We start from the raw sequence: 14,339 nt of genomic DNA on the forward strand, positions 1-14,339 counted from the left end.
AACAAATATAATTAGCAGATATAAACAAGTAAAGAATCCCAACTGAAAATTTTCCAATTAACAGTTTCAACCTGAGAAATGTTCAGAATATCACCAAGCACTTTGAATTTTAAACGTTGGGGCCCATCTGTTGGTGCACATCTGAAGAAAACCACATTCTGTTACCGTTCCTGTCTGATAGTACTCACTTAACCCCGACACACACACAGTCCAGACGGGTCTACGAGAGGGAAGATGATGGAGCAAGCACACGAGGCAGAGGTGCCACGAGCTATCTGTGTAGTAACGCAGATCCAGTGCGCTGAAGGCTGTCCTCCTCGGCAGTCATGATAAACCAAGCAGTTCTACCTGAGAAAGATTCACTTCAAACTGAGTTTTTACTACCTCTGAAAAGCTTCTCTCCAAAAACGTGGCTGTCCCTCTTCTGCACACTCCCTCCTCAGCTCTGCAGCTGCTTCGCTTCCTGGCACCTTTTTTTCCTCCCGGCCCCAGAGCAATCCCATTGGCCCAGCCCACATCACTCAACCAACAACATCCTGTTCACAGCACCCGCCCGGCAAACAGGACACTGAAACCCACAAGGGACAAAGAACACTGGTAAATGTCTTCCCCACAAATTTTCCTCAGTCCCTTACACTTACCCCTGACATCTCCTCTGTACCTACTCCCCAGCACCTTAAACCTGTGTCCTCTCGTAGCAGCCATTTCAGCCCTGGGAAAAAGCCTCCGAGAATCCACCCGCTCTATACCTCTCAACATCTTGTACACCTCTATCAGGTCACCTCTCATCCTTCGTCTCTCCAAGGAGAAAAGACCGAGCTCCCTCAGCCTATCCTCATAAGGCATGCCAACCAATCCGGGCAACACCCTTGTAAATCTTCTCTGCACCCTTTCAATCATTTCCACATCCCTCCGGTAATGAGGCGACCAGAACTGAGCACAGTACTCCAAGTGGGGTCTGATGAGGGTCTTATAAAGCTGCATCATTATTTCCCGACTTCTAAACTCAATCCCTCGATTGATGAAGGCCAGCACACCATACGCCTTCTTAACCACCTCCTCTACCTGCGAGGCCGATTTAAGAGACCTATGGACCCAGACCCCAAGGTACTTCTGATCCTCAACACTGCTACGAGTCTTACCCTTGATATGATACTCCTTCATCCTATTTGACCTGCCAAAATGGACCACTACACATTTATCCGGGTTGAAGTCCATCTGCCACTTCTCCGCCCAGTCTTGCATCCAATCTATGTCATGCTGCAGCTTCTGACATCCCTCCAAACTATCCGCAACACCAAGGGAAGATCAGTAAATTTGCTGATGACACCAAGGTTGGTGGAGTAGTGGATGAGGTGGAGGGCTGTTGTAGACTGCAAAGAGACATAGATAGGATGCAAAGCTGGGCTGAAAAATGGCAGATGGAGTTTAACCCTGATAAATGTGAGGTGATTCATTTTGGTAGGACTAATTTAAATGTGGATTACAGGGTCAAAGGTAGGGTTCTGAAGACTGTGGAGGAACAGAGAGATCTTGGGGTCCATATCCACAGATCTCTAAAGGTTGCCACTCAAGTGGATAGAGCTGTGAAGAAGGCCTATAGTGTGTTAGCTTTTATTAACAGGGGGTTGGAGTTTAAGAGCCGTGGGGTTATGCTGCAACTGTACAGGACCTTGGTGAGACCACATTTGGAATATTGTGTGCAGTTCTGGTCACCTCACTATAAGAAGGATGTGGAAGCGCTGGAAAGAGTGCAGAGGAGATTTACCAGGATGCTGCCTGGTTTGGAGGGTAGGTCTCATGAGGAAAGGTTGAGGGAGCTAGGGCTGTTCTCTCTGGAGCGGAGGAGGTTGAGGGGAGACTTAATAGAGGTTTATAAAATGATGAAGGGGATAGATAGAGTCAACGTTCAAAGACTATTTCCTCGGGTGGATGGAGCTATTACAAGGGAGCATAACTATAGGGTTCATGGTGGGAGATATAGGAAGGATGTCCACTCAGAGAGTGGTTGGGGTGTGGAATGGACTGCCTGCAATGATAGTGGAGTCAGAAACTTTAGGAACATTTAAGCGGTTATTGGATAGGCACATGGAGCACACCAGGATGATAGGGAGTGGGATAGCTTGATCTTGGTTTCAGATAAACCTTGGCACAACATCGTGGGCCGAAGGGCCTGTTCTGTGCTGTACTGTTCTATGTTCTATGTAACACCACCAACCTTTGTGTTGTCGGCAAACTTACCAACCCATCCCTCCACTTCCTCATCCAGGTCATTTATGAAAATGACAAACAGCAAGGGTCCCAGAACAGATCCCTGGGGCACTCCACTGGTGACCGACCTCCATTCAGAAAAAGACCCATCTACAACCACTCTCTGCCTTCTGCAGGCAAGCCAGTTCTGGATGCACAAGGCAACAGCCCCTTGGACCCTATGCCCTCTCACATTCTCGAGAAGTCTTGCATGGGGGACCTTATCGAACACCTTGCTGAAGTCCATGTAAACCACATCTACCGCTTTTCCTTCGTCAATGTGTTTAGTCACATTTTCAAAGAACTCCACCAGGCTCGTAAGGCACGATTTGCCTTTGACAAAGCCGTGCTGACTACTTTTGAGCATACTAACCTTCTCTAAATGTTCATAAATCCTGTCCCTCAGGATCTTCTCCATCAACTTACCAACCACTGAGGTTAGACTCACCGGTCCGTAATTTCCTGGGCTATCCCTATTCCTTTTCTTGAATATAGGAACCACATCTGCAATCCACCAATCCTCCGGAACCTCTCCTGTCTCCATTGATGATGCAAAGATCATCGCCAGAGGCTCTGCAATCTCTTCCCTCGCCTCCCACAGTAACCTGGGGTACATCCCATCCAGTCCCGGTGACTTATCTATCTTGATGCTATTCAAAATTTCCAACACATCCTCTTTCTTAATGTCCACATACTCAATCTTTTCAGTCCACCTCAATCCTGTAGTACAACCACCCAGGTCTTTTTCCACCGTGAATACCGAGATAAAATATTCATTAAGCACCTCTGCTATTTCTTCCAGTTCTGTACAGACTTTCTCACCTTCACCTTTTATAGGTCCTATTCCTTCACATCTCATCCTTTTACTCTTCACATATTTATAGAACGCCTTAGGGTTCTCCTTAATCTTACCTGCCAAGGCCTTCTCGTGACCCCTTCTGGCTCTTCTAATTTCTTTCTTAAGTCCCTTCCTACAAGCCGTATACTCATCTAGATCCCTATCATCGCCTAGCTCTCTGAACCTTTTGTACGCTTTCCTTTTCTTTTTGACTAGGTTCAGCGCAGCTTTCGTGCACCACGGTTCCCGTAACCTACCAACACCTCCCTGTCTCATCGGAACGTTGTCATGCAGAACTCCAGACAAACATTCCTTGAAAATCTGCCACCTTACTTCGGTACTTTTCCTCGAGAATACCTCCTTCCAATTTACACCTCTAATCTCCTGCCTGATGGCTTCATATTTCCCCTTACTCCAGATAAACACTTTCCTCGCTTGCCTGATCCTATCTCTTTCCAATGCTAGCGTAAAGGAGATAGAGTTATGATCACTATCCCCAAGATGCTCCCCCACTGAGTGATCCGACACCTGTCCAGGCTCATTAGCCGGTACCAGATCGAGTACAGCCTCTCGTCTTGTAGGCTTATCCACATGCTGTGTCAGGAAACCCTCCTGAACACACCTAACAAACTCCCCCCCCATCCAAACCCCTTACCCTAGGGATATTCCAATCGATGTTTGGGAAATTAAAGTCTCCCATCACAACAACCCTGTTGTTACTACATCTAGTAAGAGTTTTAACAACACCAGGTTAAAGTCCAACAGGTTTATTTGGCAGCAAATACCATAAGCTTTCGGAGCGCTGCTCCTTCATCAGATGGAATGGAAATGTGCTCTCAAACAGTGCACAGAGACCCAAAATCAAGTTACAGAATACTGTTCTGTAACTTGATTTTGTGTCTCTGTGCACTGTTTGAGAGCACATTTCCACTCCATCTGACGAAGGAGCAGCGCTCTGAAAGCTTATGGTATTTGCTACCAAATAAACCTGTTGGACTTTAACCTGGTGTTGTTAAAACTCTAACTGTGTTCACCCCAGTCCAACGCCGGCATCTCCACATCATGATTACTACATCTCTCCAGGATCTGTTTCTCTATCTGCTCCTCAACATCCCTGTTACTATTTGGCGGCCTGTAGAAAACACCCAGCAAAGTTATCGACCCCTTCCCACTCTGAACTTCCACCCACAGAGACTCCGTAGACAATCCCTCCACGGCTTCCACCTTCTCTACAGCTGTGACACTTCCCCCCCCCCTCTTTTGCCTCCCTCTCTGTCCTTTCTGAAACATCTGAAACCCGGCACCTGAAGTATCCAGTCCTGTCCCTGTCCCCAAGTCTCCGTAATGACCACCACGTCACACTTCCAAGCATCGATCCACACTCTTAAGCTCATCCACTTTATTCACTACACTCCTGGCGTTAAAATAGACACATCTCAAACCTTTGGTCTGAGCTCTCCCCTTCTCCATCACCCGTCTATTCTCCCTCTTACACTGTGTACAATCCTTCTCTATTTGTGGGCTAACTTCCTCGCTCTCAGTCACCTCATCATGATTCCCTCCCCCCAACCTTTCTAGTTTAAAGTCTCCCCAGTAGCCTAAGCCAACCTTCCTGCCAGGATATTGGTCCCCCTGGGATTCAAGTGCCACCCGTCTTTTTTGTACAGGTCACACCTGCCCCTAAAGAGGTCCCAATGATCCAGGAACCTGAATCCCTGCCCCCTGCTCCAGTCCCTCAGCCACGCATTCATCCTCCACTTCACTCACTTTCCCGTGGCACAGGCAGCAATCCTGAGATTACTACCTTTGCGTTCCTCCTTCCCAACTGTCTACCTAACTCCCTATATTCTCTTTTCATGACCCCTTCCCTCTTCCTACCTATGTCAGCGGTACCAATATGTACCACGACCTCTGGCTCCTCTCCCTCCCACCTCAGGATATCTGGGACGCGATCAGAGACATCCCGTATCCTGGCACCAGGGAGGCAGACCACCATCCGAGACTCCCGTCTGCCTCCACAAAAATGTCTTAAAGGTACAGACAATGTGAGTGGAGAGAGGGTTAAGTATAGGTTGACCTGAGTCAGTGACTGGGAGCCAGTGTCCAGTGACGTACCACAGGGATCTATGTTGGGCCCCCTATTATTCGTCATTTATATAAATGACATTGATGACTATGTGGGGGGTAGGATTAGTAAATTTGCGATGACACAAAGATTGGACGGGTGGTTAACAGTGAGGAGGAGTGTACTGGGCTACAAGAAGATAAAGACGGAATGTTCAAATGGGCAGATAAGTAGCAGATGGAATTTAATCCTGAAAAGTGCGAGGTGATACACTTTGGAAGGAGGAAGGGACCTTGGTGTGTTTGTCCCCAGATCTCTGAAGGAGGAAGGGCATGTTAGTAGGTTGGTGAAAAAAAGCATACGAGACACTTGCATTTATCAATCGAGGCACAGATTACAAAAGCAGGGAAGTCATGTTGGAGCTGTATAGAAGTTTGGTGAGGCCACAGCTAGAGTACGAAGAACAAAGAAAATTACAGCACAGGAACAGCCTCTTCGCCCCTCCAAGCGTGCACTGACCATGCTGCCCGTCTGAACTAAAACCCCCTACCCTTCCGGGGACCATATCCCTCTCTTCCCATCCGATTCATGTATTTGTCAAGACGCCCCTTAAAAGTCACCATCATATCTCCCGGCAGCAAGTTCCAGCACCCACCACCCTCTGTGTAAAAAAGCTTGCGTCGTACATCTCCTTTAAACCTTGCTCCTTGCACCTTAAACCTATGTTCCCTAGTAATTGACTCTTCCACCCTGGAAAAAAGCTTCTGACGATCCACTCTGTCCATGCCCCACATAATCTTGTAGACTTCTATCAGGTCGCCCCTCAACCTCCGTTGTTCCAGTGAGAACAAACCAAGTTTCTCAACCTCTCCTCATAGCTAATGCCCTCCTTACCAGACAACATTCCGGTAAATCTTTTCTGTACCCTCTCCAAAGCCTCCACATCCTTCTGGTAATGTGGCGACCAGAATTGAACACTGTATTCCAAGTGTGGCCTAACTAAGGTTCTATAAAGCTGTAACATGACTTGCCAATTTTTAAACTCAATTCCAGGACGGATTGAGGCATGCATGCCGTATGCCTTCTTGACTACCTTCTCCACCTGCATTGCCACTTTCAGTGACCTGTGTAACTGTACCGCCAGAACCCTCTGCCTATCAATACTCTTAAAGATTCTGCCATTTACTGTATATTTCCCATTTGTATTAGACCTTCCAAAATGCATTACTTCACATTTGCCTGGATTAAACTCCATCTACTATATCTCCGCCTGAGTCTCCAACCGATCTATATCCTGCTGTATCCTCTGATGGTCCTCATCGCTATCTGCAAATCCACCAACCTTTGTGTCGTCCACAAACTTACTAATCAAACCAGTTATTTTCGTCCAAATTGTTGATATATATTACAAACAGCAGAGGTCCCAGCACTGATCCCTGAGGAACACCACTTGTCACAGCCCTCCATTCAGAAACGCACCCCTCCACTACTACCCTCTGACTTCTATGACTGAGCCAGTTCTGTATCCATCTTGCCAGCTCACCTCTGATCCGTTGTAACTTCACCTTCTGTACTAGTCTGCCATGAGGGACCTTGTCAAAGGCCTTACTGAAGTCCATGTAGACAACTTCCACTGCTCTACCCTCATCAATCATCTTCGTCACTTCCTCGAAAAACTTGAGCTCTCTTGCCATGACTACCCTTAAGCCTCTTATTTACTCCCTCTTAAAAAAAATATGCTTATATAATACTATTAACTTACCTCCTTTATGCTAACTTTACTTCTCTTACTCTGCTTACTTATACTACTTTACTATAATGACCCTGACCTTCACTTATTTGTATTGTTTCTTAGTTTTAAGTTTATTCATTAGTGTCACAAGTAGACTTACATTAACACTGCAATAAATTACTGTGAAAATCCCCTAGTCACCACACTCTGGCACCTGTTCGGGTACACTGAGGGAGAATTTAGCATGGCCAATCCACCTAACCAGCGTGTCTTTCAGACTGTGGGAGGAAACCAGAGCACCCAGAGAAAACCCACGCAGACACGGGGAGAACATGCAGACTCTGCACAGACAATGACCCAAGCCAGGAATCGAATCCTGGTGCTTGGCGCTGTGAGACAGCAGTGCTAACCACTGTGCCAATGTGCCATCCTTAATCCCTTCTTGAAAAAAAAAGCACTTTAAAAAAAATCAAGAGTGCTGTTCTGCCACGCTGACTGTGAGGACAGTTTCTGAACCTCTTCACTGCAACATTGACTGTGAAGACACCATTCCCAGGTTCTTTTATTTCTCAAGTGGAAGCCCTTGCGTTCACATAGTTTACATCTTAATGCCACAGAGGTCTGAGTGACACTCTTGTGCAGTCAACTGCATACTGCACTTGTGGAAAGCCAGAGATGCGTGCAAATCCCATTGCTCTTGCTTCCTGGCTTGCCAGATCTCAGTCAAAATGGACAAAGTTATGTATCCTTGTGAAGATTGTATCTGTGACCTTCTGGATGGACTTGAGTGCAGAAGCTTGTAAAATCCTGCAGGGGTCACCCATGGAGCACTGGAAGGAGCCTTTGGCACAGAACTTGAGCACTGCCAGTCACTTTCATAGATGGAAGCAGTAGATGCATCCCAGGTCCCCGTGGTGCCAAATCCTACCGTGGTTCTTGGACATCTACAGGTATGTCAAACATCATCTATAGATCCTAGGGAGGCTCTTTCAAGTGACATCTCTCTGGGGTTCATCCTCTGCATGTGAAGCAGGACCTGCCCCCCCTCCTCTTGACAGTTCTGTTCCTGTCTTTGGCGAGCCAAGTGTCGCCATTGAAATCTTCTTCTTCACCTCTCCTGCCTGTGAGTGAGAAGAATGATGTGGAGATGCCGGTGTTGGACTGGGGTAAACACAGTAAGAGTTTTAACAACACCAGGTTAAAGTCCAACAGGTTTATTTGGTAGCAAATGCCATTAGCTTTCGGAGCACTGCTCCTTCGTCAGATGGAATGGATATCTGCTCATAAACAAGGCATACAGAGACACAAACTCAAGTTACAGAATACTGACTATTCTCGTCCTGTGGGGGAGCACCCCAGCGGCCATGGGCACCCGGCCCCCGATCCCTGGGCAAGCGCTCTCCAAGGCGGCCCCCACGACACACGACAGCGCAAAGTCGCCGAGCAGAGTTGCCGAGCAATGGGCCCAAGATCCCTGTTCAGGCCGTCCTCATGTGTGCGGAACTTGGCCATCGGTTTCTGCTCGGCGACTCTGCGCTGTCGTGTGACGTGGGGGCCGCCTTGGAGAGCGCTTGCCCGGGGATCGGGGGCCAGGTGCCCGTGGCCGCTGGGGTGCTCCCCTACAGGAAGAGAACAGTCAGTATTCTGTAACTTGAGTTTGTGTCTCTGCATGCCTTGTTTATGAGCAGATATCCATTCCATCTGATGAAGGAGCAGCGCTCCGAAAGCTAATGGCATTTGCTACCAAATAAACTTGTTGGACTTTAACCCGGTGTTGTTAAAACTCTTACAGTGAGAAGAATGGCAGTGAGATCACCAGACTCCATGTTCCTGATGGTTTCCTCACTGCAGTATCACAGTGAGAGAGTTGATGATTAGCATTTGTCTGCTAAGGACCATTACTTGTCCATTTTTCATCTGCAGCTGCCTTTCAAAGCCAACATTGATGTCCAGTCCTTAGTTCACATGCTGATTGGACAACACCTCCTGACCCACACCACATGACTGAGTGGTGACAGCTTTGGTCACTCTATTGCATTCTGAGCATTCATCTCAGGCACAAACATTTTGTGGTATTTTACCACTTTTAGTCTAAGTGCCGGGTGGGCATGGAACTAGGAGAGTTCCAGATCTGTTTTTGGCCCCCCCATACGCACTCTGGCTGCAAAAGTTTGAGCAAGTCTGTTGCTCGATGCTGAAGTCTGTGGGCAGGGCTTAACATGCCCGAAAGCCTGCAGAGGGAGGTAGTATGCATATGCAGGCCTCTGATGCTGCACATGCGCATTTGCAGTGGCAGGGGTCTGACAGACAAAGAGAGAGCTGTCAGGCCCCTACTACTGCAGGCAGTCTGAAGCAGCTCCCCCCCCACAATAGCGGGGGCCCGTGGCTCAAGATTTAGCCCCCCCCCCCCCGCTGCCCAGACTGATAGCGGATCCCCTCCCTCCCCCACTGATTGCGGTCCCGCTGCTCTTCCCCCACTGATCGCTACAGAATGGCAGCAGGCCCCCTCTCCCTCCCTCCCCCCACCGATCGCGGTCCCACTGCCCTCACCCCACCGATCACTGCAGAGTAGCAGTGGCCCCTCCCCCATTGGCCCTGCCCCCACTGGCCCCTCCCCCATTGGCCCCATCCCTGCCAGAAAACAGGCACTATGTGGTCGTAAAACTCCAATGAGCACAGGCCCAACCTCTCCTCATAAGAAAATCCCCCCAGAGCCAGGATCAACCTCGTGAATCTTGTCTGGACTGCCTCCAATGCCAATATATCTTTCCTTAGTTAAGGGGACCAAAACTATTCACAGTATTCCATGTGTGGTCTAACTAGTGCCTTGTATAGTTTTAGCAAGACTTCCTGATTTTTATACTCCATTCCCATTGAAATAAAGGCTAACATTCCATTTACCTTTCCTATTACCTATTGAATTTGCATGCTAGCTTTCTGTAATTAATGCACACGGGCCCCCAAATCCCTCTGCAGCTTTCTGCAGTCTTTCTCCATTTAAATAATATTCAGTTCCTTTATTCTTCCTACCAAAGTGCATAACTTCACATTTTCCAACCTTGTATTCCATCAGCCAAATTTTGCCCACTCATTTAATCTCTATTTATCGCTCTGTAGACTCTTTGTGTTATCCTCACCATTTGCCTTCCCACCTATTTCTGTATCATCCACAAACTTTGCAATAGTACATTCACTTCCCTCATCCAAGTCGGTAAGATATATTGTAAACAATTGTGGCACCAGCACTGATCCCTGTGGCACTCCATGAGTTACAGGTTGCCATCCTCAAAATGCTTCTCTTAACCCAATTCTCTGCCTTCTGTTAATTAGTCAATCCTCTATTCATGGCTAATATACTATCCCCAACACATGTGCTCTTATCTTATTAAGAAGTAGTCTTTTATGCAGTACCTTATCGAAAGCTTTTAGGAAATTCAAGTCTATTCCATTTGCTGGTTTCTCTTTATCTATCCTGGTCATAACCACCTCAAAGAATTTTATTACATTTGTCAGACATGATTTCCCCTTCAAGAAGCCATGCTGACTCTGCTTAATTGTATTGTGTGTTTCTAAATGCTCTGCTATTCCGTCCTTTATCATTTTCCCAATGACAGAAGTTAAGCCAACTGGCCCATAGTTACCTGTTTTTTGTCTCCCTCTTTGAATAAGGGTGTTGCATTGGCAGTTTTCCAATCTCCAGGGAGTTCTCCAGAAGTTAAGGATTTTTGGAAAATTACTACCAGTGTATCCACTATCTCTGTAGCTACTTCCCTTAATATCCTAGGAAGTAGCCCATCAGACCCAGGGGATTTATTGGCCATTAGCCCCATCTATTTCCCGAGTACTTTTTCTCTAGTGATAGTTATTTTGCGATCCCGTCAAAAAACAAAGAACAGTACAGCACAGGAACAGGCCCTTCGGCCCTCCAAGCCTGTGCTGATCATGAAACCTGCCTAAACTAAAACCGTATGCACTTGCAGAATCCATATCCTTCCATTCCCATCCTATTCATGTATTCGCCTAGATGCCCTTAAATGCCACTATCGTAACTGCTCCCACCACCTCCCCAGGCAGCACGTTCCAGACATTCACCACCCTCTGTGTAAAAAACGTGCCTCGCATATGTCCTCTAAACCTTTCCCCACGCACCTTAAACCTATGTCCCCTAGCATTTGGCTTTTCTATCCTAGGAAAGAGCATCTGACTATCCACTCTGTCCATGCCACTCATAATCTTGTAAACCTCTATCAGGTCACCCCTCAACCTCCGTCGTTCCAGTGAGAACACACCAAGTTTATCCAACCTCTCCTCACAGCTAATACCCCCTAGGCCAGGCAACATCCTGGTAAACCTCTTTTGTATCCTCTTCAAAGCATCCACATCCTTCTGGTTGTGTGGCGACCAGAATTGTACACAATATTCCAAATGAGCCCTAACTGAGGTTCTGTACAGCTGCAGCATGACGTGCCAATTTTTAGGCTCAATGCCCCGACCAATGAAGGCAAGCATGCTGTATGCCTTCTTGACCACCTTATCCACCTGCACTGCCACTTTCAGTGATTGGTAGATCTCTCTGCCTGTCAATATTGCTAAGGGTTCTACCATTTATTGTATAATTCCTATATGCATTGGACCTTCCAAAATGCATTTCCTCACATTGGTCCGGATTAAACTCCATCTGCCATTTCTCTGCCCAAGTCTCCAACCGATCTATATCTTGCTATATCCTCTGACAATCCTCTTCACTATCCGCAACTCCACCAATTTTTGTGTTGTCTTCGAACTTACTAATCAGACCAGTTAAAGTTTCCTCCAAATCATTCAGATATAGTACAAACAATAAAGGTCCCAGAACTGATCCCTGTGTAACACTGCTAATCACAGCCTTCCATTCAGAAAAGCACCTCTCTACTGCCACCCTCTGTTTTTAATACCTCGCTGCCTGAACCCTCCGAGGTGTCCTCCCTCAGTACAGCTGTGATATTGTCCTTAACCAGTAATGCAACTACCCCATCCCTTTTACATCCCCCTCTAACCTGCCTGAAGCATCTAAACCCTGGAATGTTTAGCTGCCAATCCTGTCCCTCTTTCAACTAAGTCTCCATAATAGCAACAATGTCATGGTTCCAAGTACTAATCCAAGCTCTAAGTTCACCTGTCTTACCTGTTATACTCCTCGCCTTGAAACAAATGCACTTCAGACCACCAGTCCCGCTGTGTTCAGCAACTACTCCCTGCCTGCTCTTCCTCTTAATCTTACTGGCTTTAGTCTGTAGCTCTCTCTGTTATAATTCCTATATGCATTGGACCTTCCAAAATGCATTTCCTCACATTTGTCCGGATTAAACCCCATCTGCCATTTCTCTGCCCAAGTCTCCAATCGATCTGCTGACCGACTGCTCTTGTTCACACCCCCATGCCACACTCGTTTATTGTGATTATTTCCTCTCCCCGCCAGCTCCCCTGCCTAACCTCCCACTTTCACTCCTTGCCTATTTAGTATTTTTGGAATGTTATTAATGTCTTCTACTGTGAAGACTAATACAAAGTATTTATTTAACTCCTCTGTCATTTCCTTGTTTCCCATTATTATTTTCCCAGTCTCATTCTCTAAGGAGCCTATGTTCACCTTGGCCTCTCTCTTCCTTCTTGTACATTTAAAGACTCTCTTACCGTCTGTTTTTATATTACTTGCTAGTTTACACTCAGTTTGAAACTCAGTGATTAAAAACAAGCATACCTTAAGAGTTACTGTAAATACCAACACAGTGAAAACTAGGGTTCCATATGTCCAGTTTCCAAACATCTGAAAAGATAAGTTTTACAGATTTAGAAAACATCAGAAAACAGATGGGTATTCTTATTGTATCCTTATGTGCAAAAGCTATAAATGGAAGTGCAACATTCCCACTCCTGATACATATTAAAACTAATGGACTGTTTCAAGGTAGCCCATGTACTTTGATAATAAAGCCAAACATTTGGTTTCAACTTTAACATAGTAATAAGCGTTTGACAAGTTGTGCGTGGTGATTGTAACTTGGAGATGGTCTTGATTGGGTGGGGAATTAGGTTGCCATAAAACTAACCTGACAACATCAACTTAAGGTCTAGTCTATACTAACTTTTGGGCACCATTCAGATTCTGTTGGTCACCTGAGGCAGATGTATGGAGACAGCTCACAGAGTCATACAAAGATTACAGCACATAAGGTGTCCATTCAGCCCGTTGTGATAGGCTGGGCCTCTGAAGGAGCAATTCACTTAGTGCCACTCCCCTGCTTTTTGCCTGAGTAGCCCTGCAAATCTTTCATTTTCTGATAATGATCCAATTTCCTTTTAAAGGCCTGAATTGACTAATCCTCCACTGTGCTTCAGATATCGCAAACCAGAACCTAACCACATGTTGCATGAAAACAATTTTTCCTCAACTCGCCATTGCTTCTTTTGCCAATTACCTTAAATGCGTGCCTTCTGGATCATGATCCTTCCACCCATGGGAACAGTTTATCCCTGTGTACTCTGTCCAGATTCTTCATGATTTTATTAAATTATTTAAATTATATCTCCTTTCAACCTTCTATTCTCTCGGGAGTACCATTCCAACTTTTCCAATCTATCTCTGTAACTGAATTAGATCTCATCTGCATCCTAATCCTTCACATCCTTCCAAACGTTTGGTACCCAGAATGATAGAACCATGGAATCGTATAGCGCTGAAGTGGCCCTTCGGCCTATTTGGTCTGCACTGACACATTAGAGACACAGAATTCTCACCTAATCCCATCTGCCCGCACTTGGCCCAAGCCCTGAATGTTATGATGTGTCAAGTGCCCATCCAGATACTTTTTAAAGGATATGAGGCAACCTGCCTCTATCACCCTCCCAGGCAGGACATTCCAGACCATCACTCCCCTTTGGGTAAAAAAATGTTTCCTCACATCTCCCCAAAACCTCCTGCCCCTCACCTTGAACATATGTCCCCGTATGACTGACCCTTCAACTAAGGGGAACAGCTGCTCCTTATCCACTATGTCCATGTCCCTCATAATCTTGTACACCTCAATCAGGTCGCCCCTCAGTCTTCTCTGCTCCAGAGAAAACAACCCAAGTCTACCTAACCTCTCTTCATAACTTAAATGTTCCATCCCAAGCAGCATCCTGGTGAATCTCCTCTGCACCCCCTCCAGTGCAATCACATCCTGCCTATAATGTGGTGACCAGAACTGCACACAGTACTCTAGCTGTGGCCTCACCAAAGTTCTATACAACCCCAACATGGCTTCCCTGCTTTTGTAATCTATGTCTCGATTGATAAAGCCAAGTGTCCCATATGCCCTTCCACCTTCAGAGATCTTTGGACAAACACGCCAAGATCCCTTTGTTCCATAGAACTTCCTAGTGTCTTGCCATTCACTGAGTACTTCCTTGTCAAATTACTCCTTCCAAAGTGC

The 14,339-nt window shown here is 46.4% G+C and overlaps 1 protein-coding gene across 1 annotated transcript in view; it reads right to left on the bottom strand.

The window, feature by feature from the left end:
- atp11a (ATPase phospholipid transporting 11A) overlaps positions 1–14,339 on the bottom strand; it is a gene marked incomplete at its 3' end in the record, with an annotated part of 232,999 nt that overhangs the window by 14,059 nt on the left and 204,601 nt on the right. Inside the window, exon 27 of the mRNA XM_078222717.1 lies at positions 12,626–12,691. Within this exon, the coding sequence (XP_078078843.1) occupies positions 12,626–12,691 (66 nt within the window). The remainder of the gene's footprint in view (positions 1–12,625; positions 12,692–14,339) is intronic.

Source organism: Mustelus asterias, chromosome 10 (genome assembly GCF_964213995.1).
Source record: "Mustelus asterias chromosome 10, sMusAst1.hap1.1, whole genome shotgun sequence".
In the NCBI taxonomy this organism is placed as follows: domain Eukaryota; kingdom Metazoa; phylum Chordata; class Chondrichthyes; order Carcharhiniformes; family Triakidae; genus Mustelus; species Mustelus asterias.